At 45.6% G+C, this 20,553-nt stretch overlaps 1 protein-coding gene across 1 annotated transcript in view; it reads right to left on the bottom strand.

The window, feature by feature from the left end:
* Nucleotides 1-646: 646 nt before the first annotated feature.
* The window catches only part of EFHD1 (EF-hand domain family member D1), a 41,306-nt gene continuing 21,399 nt past the window's right edge, over nt 647-20,553 (bottom strand). Inside the window, exons 2-4 of the mRNA XM_024216840.3 lie at nt 18,404-18,551; nt 5,702-5,836; nt 647-2,095 (exon numbers count right to left, since the gene is read on the bottom strand). Coding sequence (XP_024072608.1) covers nt 1,961-2,095; nt 5,702-5,836; nt 18,404-18,551 — 418 coding nt within the window. The 3' untranslated portion in view covers nt 647-1,960. The remainder of the gene's footprint in view (nt 2,096-5,701; nt 5,837-18,403; nt 18,552-20,553) is intronic.

Below are 20,553 nucleotides of genomic sequence, written 5' to 3'. Positions count from 1 at the left end.
CAGCCTTCAGTAAGGGCTGTTAGTCCTCATTCCCCCTCTTCAGCCATGCTGGCAATCAGCATACTCCAACGGAAACACAGTACGTTCTCTGAGGCACTCCATCCTCAATATGATGCTTTTATCTATCGCCTACACAAGGTTTGGCCTCTTTACATGTCCTAAAACAAAAAGGAACTTTTTTAGCTGTAAGTACCACCATGTCAAGATTTCCTTACGAAGCATTGTGCATCAGGGAATTCAACTCAGACCACCAAGGATGAAAAGCAATGGAGACCTCTTCCCCCCTGCCCCCATCTATCAGCATCTTCAACTTTTTGCTGAAGGACTGGTGTGGGAGAGGACGCATCCTCCATTTTAACATTTGAAGCAACTGACAGGGACCAAATGTGAACATTTTTCAATAGACAGCATTTCACATATTTACACAACACTGTCCCTTAGAAATTAACATCATTAGCCTTTGCATAGCCACAATACTGTGCTGTAGTGGAAATATCAGGAGGGGAACTGAACACTTCCTCACTCATGACAGCTGTTCTGGGCTTTGGAGTAGTGAATAGGCACAATTAAAGAGTGGGATCTGTGATGAGAATTCTTGGACAAAATAGAATGTTCGAGGACTTAAAATAAACCCACTGACAAGATCTGAGGTATTAAAGAAAGTTTTATTTGTACATTTTAGCAACAGGAGAAATAATTGAAGATGCAGTTATCTGCTTTGTTCAAAGAATAAAAACATTTAATTATAAATATTTAGCTAAAAAGCGTGATTTATAAAATATAATCTGTGGCGATATATACACAGTTTAATTGTTTAGCAATTCTCCCACCTGACATTAAAGATTAGAGGTTTTTCTATTTATTATTCCACACTCACAGCTTAGTGCTCACAGTTTAAGAAGCAAAACAGACAGGTGAAGATAAAGATGATCAATCAAATAGACCACTGTGTGAGTCTTATCTTGGAAGGAAATTGGACAACAATAGAGAGGCAGAACATTAATGCATCCAGAGAGGCTTTGCAAGGAGGGACTGTTCCCCTTTTTGGTGGCCTTCAGCATATAGAGACATGCACCTGGAAGTTTTTAAAACTTGTGGGCAAGTCTCTTGTGCTCATAAGAAATGGATACCATTGGCTAAGGTAAGGTATCATGCAAGCTTACTAAATTCAACTCTGCCAAATGCACCTCAGTCTTGATTTGTAACCCATCTGTTATTCCCTTTCTGAGCAGAAACTGCTCATTGTACCATATTGGTTTCATAGAGTAATGACTAAGGACTTCATGAAAGTCACTTTTGCACTTACAACCTCAGCATGTGAACAGATTTCCAGAGGTGAAAGGCTAGTGCACCATCCAATTGTACTGCCCAGCTCCCAATATTTCTTAGACATTAGATACACCTACTTGCTTCTCCTAAATCCAAGGGCCTAAAAAAGTCTAGTGAGGCTATGGAATAGATTGATAAAATGGAATGTGACAGGCCAAAAACCCCATCAGTTTTCTATTCCTTGTCTAAAGTGGTGTTAATTTTTCTCCTGCCAAAGTCGTGGGTAAGGCCTTCTTTGAGGAAGTCCGGCTTCTTTTACTGAAAGGGTTATCAATATGGTATTTCAGAGGGTTATGAAAAACAGAAACCAAGGAAAAAATATAGCCAAGAAACACTGTCATTCCTTCTGGGTTAAGGAAAGCTGATTTGCTACCTGGTTCTTCAGCATTAGGATGAACTTTAATTTCCCTAAGCACTACCCGACAGTTCAGAGTGATGAGTATGTACACAGTTCTTATTGTTCATACCATATGAACACATGGTAGTTGTGAGAGCTGTACCCTTTGGAGTTGAGTTAGAAACTTCAGTCTGAAAGGATGGTGAAATTCTAGCAGAAGATACTCTCCAGGCACAGTTGTGATTCGTGGAAATGTACCAAGTTAAGAGAAGTCTCTGGTGGTAGAATGGATGGTTACTGGCTAAATGCAGACTTTAGCTCCCTGAATGCTGCCCGACGGTGTTTCTTCTCTTCCTCTTCGCGCTTTCGCTCATCCTGCTCTGCCTTGATCTCTGCTTCAAACTTACTGGCTGAAGAAAGGGCTTGAACCTGTAAAGGAAAAGAGCAGACATGAGCTATGGGAAGCCTTAAGAATTTGAACTACCTTGCAGCACATCTGTCTGCCACATCTTCCTCCAGTTACCATATTCAGTGGTGCCAAAATTGATTAAGGGTTAACAATACTACAGTAGCTGGATATTTACACTGAAGACCTGTTGGTTCAGTTTTATTCTCAAATCAAGAGGATAGTTTCATTTACCAATAGTCACTTTCCACTGGAACTGAGCCAAACGGAGGGAAAATTGTGTGGATATATTTATTCCAACTCATAGGAAATAATATTGCAACTTCTTTATGACCTTTTGGGTGAAATACAAAATGAAGCTAAATGCATGAATTGACTTTCAAGATTTATAGCACAACTGTGTTGACCAGTTCTGTCTCTCCCTTCCCTAATCACAGTAACTATGTAACTAGCCATCACAGCATGAGTCGTGAAAATACAATGAACTTTCCCCAATGATAAAAATTCTTGCAGAAAATTTGATAATTCCGAATTGGGACCAAATAGGAGGAACTCAGTCTGTGGCCCATTTTTACAGATTCATAGAATCTAGGACTGGAAGGGACCTCGAGAAGTCATTGAGTCCAGTCCCCTGCCCTCATGGCAGGACCAAATACTGTCTAGACCATCCCTGATAGACATTTATCTAACCTACTCTTAAATATCTCCAGGAGATGGAGATTCCACAACCTCCCTAGGCAATTTATTCCAGTGTTTAACCACCCTGACAATTAGGAACTTTTTCCTAATGTCCAACCTAGACCTCCCTTGCTGCAGTTTAAGCCCATTGTTCCTGTTCTATCCTTAGAAGCTAAGGTGAACAAGTTTTCTCCCTCCTTCTTATGACACCCTTTTAGATACCTGAAAACTGCTATCATGTCCCCTCTCAGTCTTCTCTTTTCCAAACTAAACAAACCCAGTTCTTTCAGCCTTCCTTCATAGGTCATGTTCTCAAGACCTTTAATCATTCTTGTTGCTCTTCTCTGGACCCTCTCCAATTTCTTCACATCTTTCTTGAAATGCGGTGCCCAGAACTGGACACAATACTCCAGTTGAGGCCTAACCAGCGCAGAGTAGAGCAGAAGAATGACTACTTGTGTCTTGCTCACAACACACCTGTTAATGCATCCCAGAATCATGTTTGCTTTTTTTGTAACAGCATCACACTGTTGACTCATATTTAGCTTGTGGACCACTATAACCCCTAGATCCCTTTCTGCCGTACTCCTTCCTAGACAGTCTCTTCCCATTCTGTGTGTGTGAAACTGATTGTTCCTTCCTAAGTGGAGCACTTTGCATTTGTCTTTGTTAAACTTCATCCTGTTTACCTCAGACCATTTCTCCAATTTGTCCAGATCATTTTGAATTATGACCCTATCCTCCAAAGCAGTTGTAATCCCTCCCAGTTTGGTGGTATCTGCAAACTTAATAAGCGTACTTTCTATGCCAATATCTAAGTCGTTGATGAAGATGTTGAACACAGCCGGTCCCAAAACAGACCCCTGCGGAACCCCACTTGTTATACCTTTCCAGCAGGATTGGGAACCATTAATAACTACTCTCTGAGTACGGTTATCCAGCCAGCTATGCACCCACCTTATAGTAGCCCCATCTGAGTTGTATTTGCCTAGTTTATTGATAAGAATATCATGCGAGACCATATCAAATGCCTTACTAAAGTCTAGGTATACCACATCCACCGCTTCTCCCTTATCCACAAGACTCGTTAGCTTTCTTTGATAGGATATCAGATTGGTTTGACATGATTTGTTCTTTACAAATCCATGCTGGCTATTCCTTATCACCTTACCTCCTTCCAAGTGTTTGCAGATGATTTCCTTGATTACTTGCTCCATTATCTTCCCTGGCACAGAAGTTAAACTAACTGGTCTGTAGTTTCCTGGGTTGTTTTTATTTTCCTTTTTATAGATGGGCCATTTGCAGACCAAAGAAAAAGATGTAGTTTGAGAGTTGTTTTTTCAGCTCTACTTTCCAGCCTTTGTTTTAACAGCTCTGCTATGCTACTCTCAATGAGTATAACATCTATTTTTGTCCATAAAACACTGTCGGAAAGGAATTCTACCAGCTTAAAAAGCCCAGTCCAACCAAACATGAAGATATAGCTTTGTAGTGTTATTCAAATCTAATGCTTTGTTATGTTATTCTAACCTAGAAAATTGAACAGACAAGGAGAGCAAGCTCAAATATTGTATTCAGAACTAAGCTTCGTGCGCTGGTGCAGGAAAAGAGGAAATTCCTTGCAGTGAATGTTAAAAGTTGGTCCAGGAGTCCTGGTCTGTGTGGTATTCAGTGATCACACAATGCTTAAAGTGCTTGTAAAAGCTCTGCTTTGTTCTGTGATCACTTCCAAATGACTGTGTTTAAGAACAAAAGCGTCACAGCACCTTGGCCCAGATTCTGTGAGTATGTCTACACTGCCATCGGGAGGTGTGACTGCAGCATGTCTAGACATACCCAAAGCTAGCTCAAGTAACAATAGGAATGAAGCCACAGCAGCACAGACGGCTGCATGGGCTAGACTTGCCTGACCAAGATCCCAGGTAAATAGTCAAGCAGCCACCGCCCATGCTGCCACAGCTTCACTGCTGCTATTACTGGAGCATGCTGCAGTAACACCTCTTGACTGTAATACGGACCCACCCTTTCTCTGGGAAGCTTATCCCCTAACAGAGGCGCTGACTCTGTGGGTGCTCCAGGGCTGGAGCACCCACAGGGAAAAATTAGTGGGTGCTCTGCACCCACTGGCAGCCAAGCTCCCTTCAACCCCCGCCCCTCCGCTTCCTCCCCTGAGCACGCTGCGTCCCTGCTCCTCCGCCTACCTCCCAGTGCTTCCCACCCGGCCGCCGCCAAACAGCTGTTTGGCAGCATTAGCAGCATGCTCCGGGAGGGAGTGGGAGGAGCGGAAATGCAGCACGCTCAGGGGAGGAGGCGGGGATTTGGGGAAGGAGTTGGAGTAGGGGCAGGGAGGGGGTGGAGTTGGGGCAGGGACTTTGGGGAAGGGGCCTCATGGAAGGGGTTGAGTGGAGGTGGGGCTGCAGGCTGGGGAAGGGGGTCAAGCACCCATGGCAAAGAGGGGAAGTCAGCGCCTATGACCCCTAATATCTCAGTTTCCAAGATATTTTGTGAACTATTTTGGATGATGACTTATTTAAATGGCTATTTCAGCCACCAAGATGATGGGCAGGAGCATAAACAGGATGGATTAAGTAAGAAGTCTACAGGGTGCTTGAAGGGGAAGGAACCACCATTGGTGCAGCAGAGCCTGGCAAAATAAGCCATTTTGTGGTTCATTTATTGGCAGTGAGTAATGCTCAGTGGGGCACAGCATACAAGTCTGAACAGGAAGTGGCATAACCCAGCATGATAGTGAGGATGTGTACTCTGTGTTGAGGAGGAAAATTCACAGCTTCTTAAATTGGTGGAATAAGAGGATTTAATCACCTGGTGACACTGGCATACTGTCCAGCAGTCAAGCATAATGTCCATTCCAGGGGACACATTAAGAAGAGAGAACTCAGACCTGCATAGCAAGCTTTTTCAGCTTCCGCACCTCCACCGTACCACCATACCTTAGCTTCAAAGAAGTTCTTGGCTCCTTTAACTCCCTCAGTGGAAACATCTATTTCAGAGAGTTTTGCCAGAGTCATCAGCCCACTGTCTTCCTCAAGCTCTCCGGCTGCAGCTTTATGGAAAATCAGCAGGAACTAGCAAAGAAACAAAAAATAGACCCACCAAAATTCATCACTGAGGCTCAAGCTTTCAAAGAGGTTAATTACTATTCCAAGCACTTAAACTATATGCTAAATCAGAGCAGCAACTAATGTATGAACCCCAGGATAAGAATTTGCAATTACCAACACAGGAAAACATTTTATAAACAGAAAGAAAAATGTATTTACAATAAGCTGCATCCAGCACTTTGGATCCAGTACTGTGCGCTCTCAGACTGGAGAGAGAGAAGCCTTTAGGGAAAGGAGAAGGGGCTTTCCACAGACCAGAGCTTTGGCAGCAGTGTGGTTCACACATTGCCTAATCACTGACACCACCAGGGCCCAGAGGAGAGGATGGTCTCTTCTCTCCCCTCCCCCAGCTGAGTGAGTAGTACAGCTGCACATTGGGATTCTCTGGAGGGCGCAGCTGCCTCAGTGCGTGCCATAAAGCTGACATATGTGCTGTCACCCCAAGCCATTTTGGTGGCCCTTATGTCAGAGTTCACCATACTATGCATTATAGGGGCTCAGATCACACTGCATAATACATAACACACTGAATGAAAGAATGAGAACAGAAGGCTGCCCCCACCTACTGTCCACCGTTGTCCAAATAGGCCCAATGGAACCTACGTCACACAGGACTCAACTCCATAGACAGGACTGTGCATTGTACGCTAGTGCTTGGAAGGGATCAGGGAGAGCTTTTGACTCCCATGAAGATTTAGCTGGGTAGGCCAGTCCAACCTCACTGTACTACATACAGTAGTATAAAGACCATCTCAGGTCAAATGTACCTGAACACCGGAGTATGAGTGTGGACACTTCAACCTGTACTTTTTTGTAGCATCAGGGAGAAATTATGGAACCCAGGACACCCACCCTTTACTTGAGGAACTACCAGGTAGTTCAAGCTCTTAATACAATGCCCTTCTGCCATTGTAGAGAGGGCTGAAGCACTGGATCATTTTTTAAGAGAGGTTAGACAAACACCTGTCAGGGATGGTCTAGATAATACTTAGTCCTGCCATGAATGCAGGGGACTGGACTAGGTGACCTCTCAAGGTCCCTTCCAATCCTACGATTCTATGATCATGGATCAAAGCCAAATTCCCAAGAGAAAAAAAACGGTCACTGACCTTCTGTAACTGTTGTTCTTTGGTGACCTTCCAAGAAAGAAGTAGTAGAGGGCATGACACTAGAGGTCCGAATGGAGGGCCTGTGAGCCTTGACAAGACCAGGTTTAAAGTCCCATGTAAGGATCGGCTCATGAACCTGAGGGTAGAGTCTCTCCAACCTTTGAGAAATTGGACCGCCATCTGATGAGAGAATACTGACCTGCTGTTCACTGGTGGGTGGAAGGCAGAGACTGCTGCTAAGTGCACCTTGAAAGATGCAAGAGCCAAACCTTGCTGCTTTAGATAGAGCAAGTAGTCCAAGATAGCCTGCAGGGAAGAATGAACCACAGAGAGATCTCATTGAGATGCCCATCTCAAGAAGCATTTCTATTTGGCCACATAGGTAGCCCTAGTGGACGGTTTCCTACTACCTAGCCAGACCTGTCATGTAACATCCATGTTGTCAGATGAAAGGAGGTGAGGTTCAGGTGGAGCACAGGTTCAGTACAGCTTCAGTGGCTGTAGTCTTGTGAGATCAGGTCCAGACAATAGCATCCTCTTCCACTCCTGCTCTGATAGATCCAGTAGTGTTCCAAACCAGTGTTGGTGTGGCCAAGCCAGAGCTATAACTCTCTGCTTGATTTTCAGGAGGTCTTTGTGAACCAGAGGGACAGGGGGAAAAGCACAGGCCAGGGGCCCTGAACATGGGAGCAGGAAGGCATCAGAGATGGAGCCAGGACTGTGACTGCACAGCAAGCAAAACTGATGGCACTTCCTGTTCTACTTGGTTGTGAACAGATCTACCTGGAGAGATTCCCACTTTTGGAAGATGAACCTGGTGATCTCAGAGTGAAGGGACCACTCACGGTGAGAGGAAAAGGATCGGCTGAGGTGATCCGCCAGTGCATCCTGGGAGATGTGATGCTGTGAGGTGAATGGAGTGCTTCACGCAGAATTCCCACAGACGGATGGCCTCCTGACACAGGGCCGAGGATCAAGCACCTCCCTGTTTGTTGATATAGAACATGGCCACGGGAGGTCAGACTAGATGATCATAATGGTCCCTTCTGACCTTAAAGTCTATGAGTCTATTGTCTGTCAGAACTTGCACCGCCTTACCTGAGATCTGGGGGAGGAACACTTGGCAGGCTAAGCGTACAGTCCTGAATTTCCTGACGTTCATGTGCAGGGAGAGTTCCTCTTGGGACCATAGGCCCGGAGTCCTGACGCAGTTGAGGTGGGCTCCTCAGCCTAGGTCTGACACATCCAAGACTAGGGACACTGATGACTGAGGGGTACCCCCATCATTACTGGCTTCAGGTCCTTCCACCAATCCAGGGAGGTGAGGCCTAAGGGAGGAACAGTGAGCACCAAGTCCAAGTGGTTTCTGTTTGGAAAGTAGCCACGGTCTGTAGGGGCCTGAGGCGTAACCTTGCATGCCGAATCACATAAGTACATGTGGCCATGTACCCCAGAAGCTTCAGGCAAACTCGGGCAGTCTTAATTGGGTATACCCTGACCTTGGATATCAGGTCCAACAGAGTCTGGAATTGGGCCTCCAGAAGGAAGGCTCTGGCCTGGGTTGAACTGAGCACCACCCCAATGAATTCTATTCTCTGAACTGGAACAAGAGTCTACTTTTTATCATTTAATCAACAGGCCCAGCACCTGGAATGTGACTTGGACCATGCTGATGCTGTTCCACATGTGAGTCTCTGACCGACCTTTGATCAGCCAGTTGTTGAGGTACGGGTAGACCTGGACACCTCACCATCTGAGGAAGGCTGCTATATTACTGCCATACGATTCATAAAACCGGAGGGGCTGCAGACAGGTCTAAGGGAAGAGCAGTGAACTGGTAGTGGCATTGATTCACAATAAATCTGAGAAATCTTATGTGGCCAAGAGAGACAAATGTGAAAGTATGCATCCTTTAAGTCGATGGCAGCTTACCAGTCCCCTGGATCCAGGGAGGGAATGATGGAGGCCAGGGAGACTGTGCGGAACCCCAGTTTCTTGAGATACCTGTTGAGACGATGCGGGTCCAGAATGTGCCAGAGGCCTCCCTTGGCCTTTGGGATTAGGAAATACGCGAGTAGAGTCCCTTTCCTCTCAAGTCTCGAGGAACTTCCTCCACAGCCCCCATGGATTGGAGGGACCACAACTCCTGGGTGAAGAGTTGCTTATGAAAAGGGTCCCTGAAGAGAGATGGAGATGCAGGGTGGGAGGGAGAGGGTGGATAAAAATTGAAGGGTATTGCCCATTGTCACTGTATTTAGCACACAGTGGTCTGATGTTATGTGGGAGCATGCCAGGCTGAAGTGGGATAAACAGTCCAAAAATAAAGGGGAGGCAGGATCTGAAGCGGGAACTAGTATAGCACCCTGAGGCGCACCTTCAAAAGGCCTGCTTGAACCCACCGGAGAACCTATGAGACCCTGGCTGGGAGGCTGAGGTGAACAGAAGTGGCTGATGCCGTTTGTAACCTCTCCCTTTCCTTTTGTAGGGCTCCTGTCTTGGAGGTGGTGCCGATAAATGAGGTGGCTGTTGGAGCCTGAAGTGCTTCCTGGAAGCAGCCAGAGCATAGAGGCCCAGTGACCTGAAGGTGGGTCTAAAGTCCTTCAGCCCATGAAGCCTCGTGTCTTGTCTGCTCTGAAAATACTAAGGAGCTTTCAAAGGGGGAGGGGGTCCTGGATGGATTGTTGGACCTCGTGAGGTAGTCCTGAGGACTGGAGCCAAGAACAACGCCTCATGGTGACAGCAGAGGCCATTGTCGTCTCTGTCACATCAGCTGCATACAAAGCTACGTGGAAAGAGATCCTGGCCACATTCTGACCCTCCTCCAAGAGTGAGTTCTGCCTCCAATCCTGAGGCAGAGAGAGTCTGAACTTGGACAAGGAGTCCCACAGATTGTAATTGTATCTCCCTAGCAAAACATGCTGATTGGAGATATGCAGTTGATAGCTACTCATTGAATACACTTCTCCCCCAACAGATCCAGGTTTTTTTGCATCTTTTTGTTTGTAGCGCTCATCTGGCCCTGCCTGTCCCTTTTGTTAGCTGCTGACACAACGAGGGACTCTGGGGCGTGTGTGAACACGTGAGTACAAGTACTCAAATCCACTTGCTGGCACATAATGTTTCTTTTCTGCCCTCTTTGAGGTGGGAGGCAGAGGAGGAGTTGCCACAGGGCCTCGACCGGACCCATTACAGCCTCATTAATGGGTAAGGCCACTTTGGAGGGAGCTGCTGTAGCCAGAAGGCTGTGGGATGTTTCCTTAAGCACCTCAAATTCCAGCCGCAGGTTAGCTGCTATCCATGTCAGAAGGTCCTGATGGGCCCTGGAATCATCTTGCAGAAGTGAACTACTGGGCCCTGAGATGGCCTCATCTGGAGCACGAGGTGGCGACGGGAGCCACATCCTGAAAGTCAGTACCAGGGTTGGTACTGGAGTCGGGGCCTGACGCTGAGCGGGAAGGGGAGATAGAGGTTTCCAAGAGGTGGCCTGAATAGGATCAATGGGAGGAAGGGCCCGATACTGGGGGGGAAAGCCCCAAAGGTTGCAGTATGCCCATTACATAGGCCTCTGACCCGTTGGTCAGTGGGGGGACCTGCACCGAGGTCCGGTGGCACATAGGCTGGGTACCTTAGGCTGCACGTAGGGTTCCCTTTCAATTTCAGATGAAGAGTCCTCCCTCAGGGACCACAGTGGAGCGGTACCCCTCTCTGCCTTCATACGGTGTTGAGGGTCCAGGGAACAGCTGGCTTGTCCGTAGAAGGTGCTGTTGGTGCCGATGCCAGGAAAGAGTTAGACACTCCCTGCTCCTAGTCATTGGAGCCGGCAGCTGTCTCATCGGCATCGGGGGGACTGGGAGTGATAGTAAATCTCTGGTTGCTGAGAGAGTCTCTGGGGGTCAAAGAGACAGTCAGGCTGCTGGTACCATGGTGGTTTCCGGGTGTCAGCAGAGGGTGCAGCACCAGTCAACACTCTGGGCAGAGTTGATGGTGCCACCATGGGACCAGGGGTGGAAGAGTGGCCCTGAATCAGTTGCACTGCACTGCCTTCCCACTGCTTGTCGTTTTTCTGCACTAGTGAGTGCCTCACGTGAGTTTCTCCTGAGCACTTCAAGCAACTGGAATGTGGGTCACTCATGGGCAGAGGTTTGCCACAGGAGGCACAAGGTTTGAAGCCCAGGGACCAGGACATGCCTGGCTCCTGGGGCAAAGAGAGTCCCTCGATGATAGTCCTTAACATTAGCTACAATATCTATCTACTCTAAAAACTATGTTTAAAAACAACAAAGAATTAGAGTCCAAAAACCACTAGGAAGAAGCCTTGCCGAAGCAAGAGTGGTCGTTCCAGCAACTGTCACGGGCGGTAAGAAGGAACTGAGAGGGTGCGTGGCCGGTGGTGCCCCTTATACCTGTGCATAAGCGTGTGGCTCCAGGGGGCACTAGAGCTGGCCTGACAGATACCACTGAGGGAAAAATCTCCAGCAATGGTTCACACACACCTAAAATGGAATGGACAAAAGCAAGCACTCGAAGAACTCAGTTATCCATATTAGAAAAGAGAATGTCTTCTGACATTTCTGCCTCATATACTGATAGTGGGAAGCAAAAAGAATAGGGATTTTTTTGGTTGTTCTGGGGGAGGGGAGTTAATTTTGTCCAGCTCTAGTGTTAAATCACTACTCAGGATTGTCCAGAACATGGAGAAGTCTTAGGACTGCATCACAGCTTTAAGACTACCACCTTGCTAGGCTATCATTTGGACAGAAAGAGGTTTTCTTCTATTGTGTCCATTAAGAATACAGGAAATTTATTACAGCAAAGGTCTTTCAGTGGTCACAATAGAGCTATACCCTGTCCCACTCAAAAATGGTTTAAAAAGAGACAGAAGTGCCTATGCAGCAACTCATTTCAAAACCCTTACAAGAGCACTTAACTAGAAATGTTTAAGTTACCAAGAGGTACCTGACCAGTCTGCCTGCCAGGTTATTTAATCTGTAAAAATCAGCTTTTTTGCAACGTCTGAGAAGCACATTTTTCTTCCCCCAAAAAGAATTACAAGGCTCAAATTTCCCAATGGTGCACCAAGTTTCAGTTGAGGAAACTCACATCTATGTTGTAATCCTCTGAATCCAGTATTTATGATGCAAACACTAATACATGCAACATTAAAGTACTGCTGTAATTAGGTCTCACCATTGTGCTCTTAGCTATTTTGTAGCCTACACACTGGCTTTCACACAGATTCACCCCTGTGGACAGGAGCTGCACCAGGCCCTATTGTACCGCTAAAGTCCAGCATGGAGGGGTCAAGTTACATGTAGGAGCATATTTGCTCCCTCCATAAGGAGAGATTTCAAACACAACAAATGTTAAAGGAGGTTCAGTTCTGCATTTCCTTAATCGGACAGGATTTGTCTGTTCCAGTGCAGAGATCACACTCTTCCACTAGAGGACAGCAGCATCTCAGTATGTCAGCAATCTCAGCCGGTTCCTTTTCCTTTCATCACTAATGCATCAGGGAAAACAGAATTGTTTATCATTTCCAGGACAGTTACTGAGCAGCTGATGGAGGTGCAGCAGTTTGAGAGTAGGGTGGGCAGGATAACTACAGTCCTGGCTATTCTCTACCACAGCATCCAAGTTTAGCAGGAGAAGATTTATGCAATAGCCCTGTAAGCTTGGTGTGCTTATTAAGGTAGAGCATACAGAAGGCAAGCTGTTTTATAGGGAAGCTTCCTACTCTCTCCAAACAAAATTTAAAATTAGGTGAGGTTTAGCTAAATGGGTAGATCAGCCAACTCAAAAACTTGAGAAGACCTCCTTCCATTCTATTCAAGTCTGTTTTGTCCTCTCCTCCCTCCACCAAACAACCCAGATATCGCTTTGGATCTTTGATACAGCCTGAACCTCTGGTTGTACTAGTATTAGTCAGCTGTTCCTCCTCACTGTTCCAACCCCACCCTTGAAAGCCAAACTTCCTGGCATCCAAAAAGTCTACTGAAAACAAAGCAGCCCTGAGGTCTGTTACAAATGCAGTCTGGGGAAGGGTAGGTCAGTGCCTGGAAACACCCAGCCATGACCAATCACAAGGACACGTGTGCATGAATCACCCTGAACCAGGGGAATCAGGCAGCATTCTTCTTATGGAAGATGGCCTGTTACAGCAGGGAAAATATGCTGCTTTACTAGCTACTTCAGCCAATAAAAGGCATGTGGGACTTACTCACCCAGACAGAAAAAGTTGGAAACATGGATTATGGTAGCCACTTACCAGCTGCTGATGTAGAGGAGAGGCAAAGTGCATAATACCAGAATTTTTGAAGACTCTGCTGAGAAGCACAGAGAGCACAGTACACAGTTCCAACCTCCTGATCCTGACACGAATGCTCTCTGTGATTCTTAGTGACCCAGCACATACGCTCCTCCTCCGTCAAAAAGCCATACTGCAGTGCCACAAACCCAGACAGAGTGCAGAGTGCCTGCTGACCTGCAAAATGACAGCAACATGGCTACTGTAATCCTTGCCTGGTGTGTACAGCATAAACCTTGAGACATGAGGAGAGATATTTAATAAACTGAAGCGGAGGCGCACTGGTCCTTGAAGCAATCTCTGCACAGCTGGACACAAACAGTGCCCCGGGGAAGCTGTGACTTACATGAACCCAGATGGTAGACATGCAAGTTGGGTCAGAGATTGAATATTTTACTAGTACAGGCACAGTGATGCTACGGTGGATTTTACTGATGCTAGATATGGATAGAGTTAAGTATTGCTGTTACAGCTATTATCTGTTCTTTCCTTTGATGGGTGGGAGTTTGAGCCTAGGCATTGTAGAGTAGTTATGCTTCTCTTTTTAAGCATAAGCTGTTTAACCTGAGTCTTTAAGAGGAACTTTGTGGAGTTAATTGATGACATATTTACGGACTCTTGACAAAGGTCATAGTACAAGTCAATTTTATTAATGAACATGCCAGTCAGGTGCAATAGGAAGTCAGGGTAATACAAGAAGAGAGTCGTTTACAGGCTATCGAGGTAAGCAATTCACATCATAGAGATTAGTTTCTTCTGCTCTGATGCAGAGGTTGAGCGCTGTGGGAACACATAGGAGTAGGGTGACCAGATGGCAACTGTGAAAAAATGGGACCCGGGGGGGGGGGGGGGGGGGGTGGTTTTAATAGGTGCCTCTATAAGAAAAAAGTCCCAAAAAACAGGACTATCCCTTTAAAAACGAGACATCTGGTCACCCTACATAGGAGGGAGCCGATGACTAGCAGCTATTGACTCCCGCATAACATCCTGTGACATGCTGTTGTCCAGTGCAAGTGGTACACAGTGAATAGATGCAGGGGTCTGCTGCTGAAATCACTGCTAGTTGCTCTAAATACATTCTCATGGAACTTCCGCTCCTGTAGCCTCTCCTGCTCTGGAATTGCCTTGGTACAGCAATAGTCACTGAATTAGAAATAATAATCCAACAATTGTGTTCAGTTTCCAATTCTAATACCTTCCCACTCCCCAGTATCAGCACCCTGTAAGAACATAAGCCACTTTCTTCCAAGAGAAAGTGGGAAGGAATTGGATTTTTTGGGTGGGATAGGTGCAGTTTGCAGCAGCTGCCAAAGGTTACCTGTTGCAGACTAATAGGACCTTAGGAACGGTATCCTGAGGGTTTCTAGCAAGAGCAAGGAAAGCCTTAGTCAAGAGGGGCCGGTGAAGGTGTAGCAAGGCTGAGAAAATTTGTATTTGTTATTCTCAATTATCTGAGGACGCTTTGTGGCTGGAAGTAGAGCAAGAACTGACAGGGATTTGAAGGGAATTTCAATGCATACAGTCTCTTCTGTGAGCAAGAGTCAGGCTAGCTGTAACCCTAATAACGCGAGATTTGTAGAAGCGAGGATTGTGTGAGGCGAGTGGGAAAGAACTGTGTGAGAAGTTGTTGCGACCTTGTGTAGATAAATATGGAATGTAGACTAGAGTCTAAATAGATGTGAAAAATAAGATATCAGGATGACCTATGTATAAACAAAATGCAGCTGTTGCTCATTATTGTATGTAACAAAAGGTATAAATGCTTGCCTTAACTGTTTATCTTTTGAGAGACCTGCCTAGGAGGGGGAAACCTTGTGTCCTAGTGCACTCTATGCAATTGCTTGAGAATAAAGTATCTGATTTGCTGCACCCAAAAAAGAGAGTGAGAACTCTGTTTTTCTCCAACAGTCAAGAGGGGCCGGTGAAGGCGAAGCAAGGCTGAGAAAATTTGTATTTGTTATTCTCAATTATCTGAGGACGCTTTGTGGCTGGAAAGGCACAGGGACCCTACATGTTGGCACAGCTAAATTAGACACACACACACACACCTCCCACCCCAAACTATTAAACTAGAACACTGGTTTTAGCCAAGGTTTGCCAAGATTACTCCAAAGAACCAAGAGAAAATTATGGCTAACATATTAACATGGTTCCTTTCCATCTATTTGTTGGCTGTCAGCAGAAGGGACGCATAGTTGGACAAAGCAACAATTGATTCCACCTCACTTGCTAGTGGGAGATATAGAGCAATTTGCTACCAGATAATGCTTATGAGTTATACAGAAAGGCAGAATCAAGTGCATTTGCAGGTAGGTAAGGGCAGATAGCTAAGCAGGTATCCTGGTCCAGGGCATGAACAGAAAGTGTAGCGTACATGCTAAGGCTTATTTTCCCAATGTGTAGTTTATTACAGTAAGATTTAAGAGTGCCTCTTATATAAGAATTTCACTGCTTAGCCATCATTTTGCATCTGGCTACAGGATGCAACAGAGCCAGCTGCTGTGCACAGTATTTGAAGTGTAGACAGAAATCTCCCAGAACAGTCTTTATGACTAAACACAGAGGGGGCTGCTGAAGCCAGCAGGGTTTGGGGAAGCTAGAACAGGTGGGTGGAGCAGGGAGTAGGCAGTTGCCATTTTTGCTGTGGCAACAGCGCAAGGAGGGAGCTTACTGACTCAAGGAGGAAGAAGGAACATACACCCTCATGGGAGGCTGCATCTGTCCATTTTAATAATGGCAGTGGTATCCACATAACACCGGGAAGTGTTCTCTAGTCCACACACATGCAAAACCAGGCCCCAACAGAAAAATCAAAAAAGCAACATATACCTGTTGTAGAGGGACCCTTGCCCCTCAAGCAGTCGCTTTCATGAACCTGGAACTATCTGAAGAGGTCATGTCATCCCAGTATAGTATCCATGCAGCTTCCATTTCTTGTCTTCACCCCTAGTCTCACCTGGGGCCACAGACGTGGTGTTCTGCTCCACCAGATTCCTTAGTATCATCCAGAATTATCTCAGGCTCCATTGATAGAGCCCCCAAGGAGAGTCCAATTTATTGTAAAATGGGCAGGCTTTCTTCCCTGCCCCAGAGCCACTGCTGACCTAGACTCAGACAGACTTTCAGTTCTTCTATTTTTCTTGCCAGAACCAGTAATACCCTGCTCTCTAACATGTTTGTTCTAACATATTCTTGTTCTGACATCACTGTGTTCTTAAAAAGTTAAACTGCAGCTGGTACACCCTCCTGCTCACAAGCGTCCAGCCATCTGCTTTGGGTCAGCTGGCAGCACACTTGCCAAGTGCATTGTTCCAAGACATGATCACAGTTCCAACACGCCACTTTTCAGTGCGCACAAGTGGATGCTGGTGAGAGAGTAGCATGCAGTGGGATGTGTTTAGGTGAGGGGCTTCCAGAAAGCCTGACCCCCTATGCCAGATAGACAGAGTACTTAAGCAGTGACTGGTGAGAGGACTGCTTACATAACTGAGATTAAGCCAGCACTTCCCACCTGTGCTGGGATTTCATCAAGTGAAACTGACATAGTGAGTGAAGACACAGTGGTTACCCTCATTCTGAGTAAGTCTGTTCCGCCAGATGATGGTAGGAACACTCGTGCATCACAGAAAATAGTGTGTGCATATATGGTGCAATAGGCATGTGCTATAAGCATGTGGCTAGGGACATGCTATACCAGAGAAGTAGAGTCAAAGCCAAACAGAAAAGTAGGCAGGCAGTATTTACATTTTTCTGCATTAAAAAAAAAAAAGAAGTCTTAAAAACACATTGATTCCCTGCTTCTACCACATTAGATTTCCCTGTAATTTCACAACACACTCAGCCTTTTCCGACCACGCACCGACAGAGACATCACCAGGCTGCTCTACATCTCAGCCATTGCCACGGAGGGATTGATGTTTTACACAAATTAGTGACCAACTAGTTTACAATGTAAACTATCAGCAATTAATTTTTCACAACGGATGTGGTGGCAAACACACCCAAGTGGATACAGAGACTGATGTTTAGAGTTGCTGAGCAAGCTGACTTTTCAGAAGCAGTACGCTCAGATGTGCTAGCATTGAGGCACTACAACGTGACTAACAGCTGCTGCTTTCCTCATCTTCACTCATCTTTGTTCATGTCCTTTGCCAGCCTAGCAAGCAGCTGTCTGCACTCAGTTGCTGCTGTCCTAGTCTACTCATGCCCCTTCCTACCCAGCATACAGCATCTGTTAGTGTCCAGCTTCTGCCTACCCTTTGTTCATACCCTCTTGCACAGCAGCTGTCAGAATTCCCTGGCACTTTTGAATTGAAAGTCACAGGTCCAAATAGTTGAGGGTTCAGAGTCTTGGTTATGGAGACAACAGAAATCCCCTTTGATACGTTATGGAGCCCTGCTCTGCCTGCTTGAGGCAGGAGGATAAGCATTACCCCTTTTAGGGGCAGAAAGGGCAGAAGAAAGCTCCCAGAAACAAGACAACACCCTGCAACTGATCAACACCTGCCACGGCATCCTAAAAAAGGGATAGCTATAAGTATATTGGATGACACTGTTGCTCAAGTCAACACTAATTATTTAACTGCTAAATCATTAGGCTTCAGTTATCCTCAGTCAAAAGTAAAAACTGTTCCCATCCAGCTCAGAGCTGTGATAAGTGCATTAAACTGCATTAGACACAGGGCTTGGAATAGAGATCAACAAGCTTGCAGACATACTTGTTGACAAATATTTCAAAATAAATTACCGAAATAATTGAAACTGGCGTGATTATATTGTGTTATTTTGACAAATAAAATATGCAGAATTTTAAAATATTGTGCACAGAATTAATTTTTTGGCACAGAATTCCCCATGAATAATGAGTTGCATCTTGTCATTCAGTTACACCGTGCTTCATGCAACAGAGACTGCCTACTTCTCTCCCCTGCTGATAGCTCGATAGGCTATGCGGTGGTGGAAGTGCAATCTCAGGCTTAGAAAAATCTTGGCCAGGTTAGAAGGAGGAAGGAAGATCTAGCACAGCCCAATTCAGAGAAAGGATGCACCGGTAGTGTTCCAGATTGCTACTGCCTGGCTATGCAGCCCCACATTAGATACTTCTTTGCTGATCCTTACCTCACGGAAGCTGAGCTTGCCATCAAAATCCTCATCCACTTCCTTGATCATGTTTTTCAGGCCCAGATGGGTCTGAGGAGCTCCCAGCTTCTCCATCATCAGTTTCAGCTCCATTAGGTCTATATACCCATCCTTTCCAGAGTCATACCTGAGGGGACAGAGGGTAAAAGGTCAGTATTTGTCACACCCCCTGCTACACTGACAACACAGGGAATTTTCAAAGCTTAGTTTCACAACATAGGTAAGTGGTAGTCTAATTACTGACACTCTAGGCAATGTGTTCTTAGGACATTCCTCCAGAGAATGAAGTGTGAAGACAGAAAAAACAAACACAGACACACACACACACACACACCCCATCGATCCATGCTCAGGGACATGGTGACTAAACCAGCTGTTGAAATCTGTTAAGTTTGGGGAAGTCACATGAAGCCTTTGAAATTAGCTTCCAAGGATAAAAGCAGATTAGTCTGTAGGGAAAAATGCAGAAGTGACTGCGGAGCAACTGTGCCAGAAATATGAAAGGAGGGAGTAGGGAGGAACCCACACCACCACCACCAGACTTTAGGCCCTTGCCCATTGGTAATGTAAATAAACATTTCACCATGCCTGCAAGACATGTGTATCAATCCATGCATTCTTACAACTCAATGCTCTACACCATGCACAAGTGTACTAGAGGATTAAAGTCAATACTGTATGCCAGGCACGTAACAGAGAGCTACCCAAAGCCACGCCTAGAAGTATCTATTCCAGCCAAGGTCTTTCACACTACTTTAGAATTTAAAAAAAACTGGGATTGTCACTCAACCAACAGGAAGCCAAAATACTCTGGCACAAGTATTTTACCATTTGAAGGGCTCCCTGTAACAGACAGAGATGCTATATCATTTAAGAATACTGATTCTGTAATAAATTTTATGAATACTGTGTGTGACCTGATCAATAAAGACAGGTTTCAGAGTAGCAGCCCACTTCTTCGGATCAATAAAGTTACCGTATAGTAATTACTGAGTTAAGACTTTTCTGCATGAATGTACTGAGCAAGCTTACTAGGTGACTATTGGGAAGACCATCAGGAAAACAAGAGGAGAGCTATAGCTAAGCAACCTCTCAAATACTTGGGGGGCAATTACAGCACAGTGGCCTACTTCCAGGCTCCAACTTGAAGTTATACAGCTGTTTTGCCAGCACTGGGAACTAACAGATCAAAGGGCTATAAACAGTTAGGAAGTGGACTTGTTCTCTGAGAAGAGAGGTCAAAGGACAGGACAAGATTTAAAGTGACACTCTGGGGCTGGGGAAAGAGAGAACTGTTTTGTCAATGAAGGGAAGAGACTGATCACCCAGACCCTAACAGTTTTGGGGGTCCATAGGAAGCTTAAACCTACCAGAAGCCTGATGGATGTGGGAGATGGGGAGGCACCTGGTAAGGTAGACGTGTGTACACTCTGTTTATTTTTTTATAAGATCTTTTCTCTGAAACACTTTTGTTCAAAATACATACTTTGGTCATTGTCTTAACCACTGATTACTGCTCCTAGAGTGAACAGAACTGCAGGTATTGAAGAAAAGTCAGGCCTACTGAGGTAATCGTGGTTAGCACCCGGAGAGTGCAACTCAAGGCTTGGTCCAAGAGTTGAAAAAATCACAGGATTCTTCCTCTAGAAAGGAGCTGGTTAGAGCCTCTTGATCCGAGAGGAGGTATACCCCAAAGAGACCAGGAGGGAGGAGAGGAGCAGATAACCCAGTAACTGTGACATTCACTAATGGGGGGCCAGTAGGAACTTTTAGGGTGAGGAGAGAGGTGAGATTCTGCTCCTTATGCAAAATAAAGGATCACTTTAGAAATGCACAGGGATCCAGAAATGGGAGTCTGCTGCAGGGTATCTGGCAAGTTAAAGGAAAGAAGTATGGAGCAATCTATTGACTTTCAAACAAAGGTCTGTGATAAACAGATTGAAGGTAGCAGCTGGGGGCAATAAACTGAAGACAAGCAGCTCTTGGTGCAGACACAGACTGCTGTAGGCTAGACTGTTACTTCCTAGATTCTGAAAGAGAAGAGAGCCCTTCACTGTTAAATGTCACGTCAGCAAAACTGCTGTTTCTCATAAGTGAGCAGAGATCCCAGTTCAGAAGGAAGCAGCAAG

This window comes from Terrapene carolina, unplaced genomic scaffold (genome assembly GCF_002925995.2).
Source record: "Terrapene carolina triunguis isolate 2854851 unplaced genomic scaffold, T_m_triunguis-2.0 Scaffold88, whole genome shotgun sequence".
Classification (NCBI taxonomy): Eukaryota; Metazoa; Chordata; order Testudines; family Emydidae; genus Terrapene; species Terrapene triunguis.
This window is presented reverse-complemented; position numbering and strand designations above follow the sequence as displayed.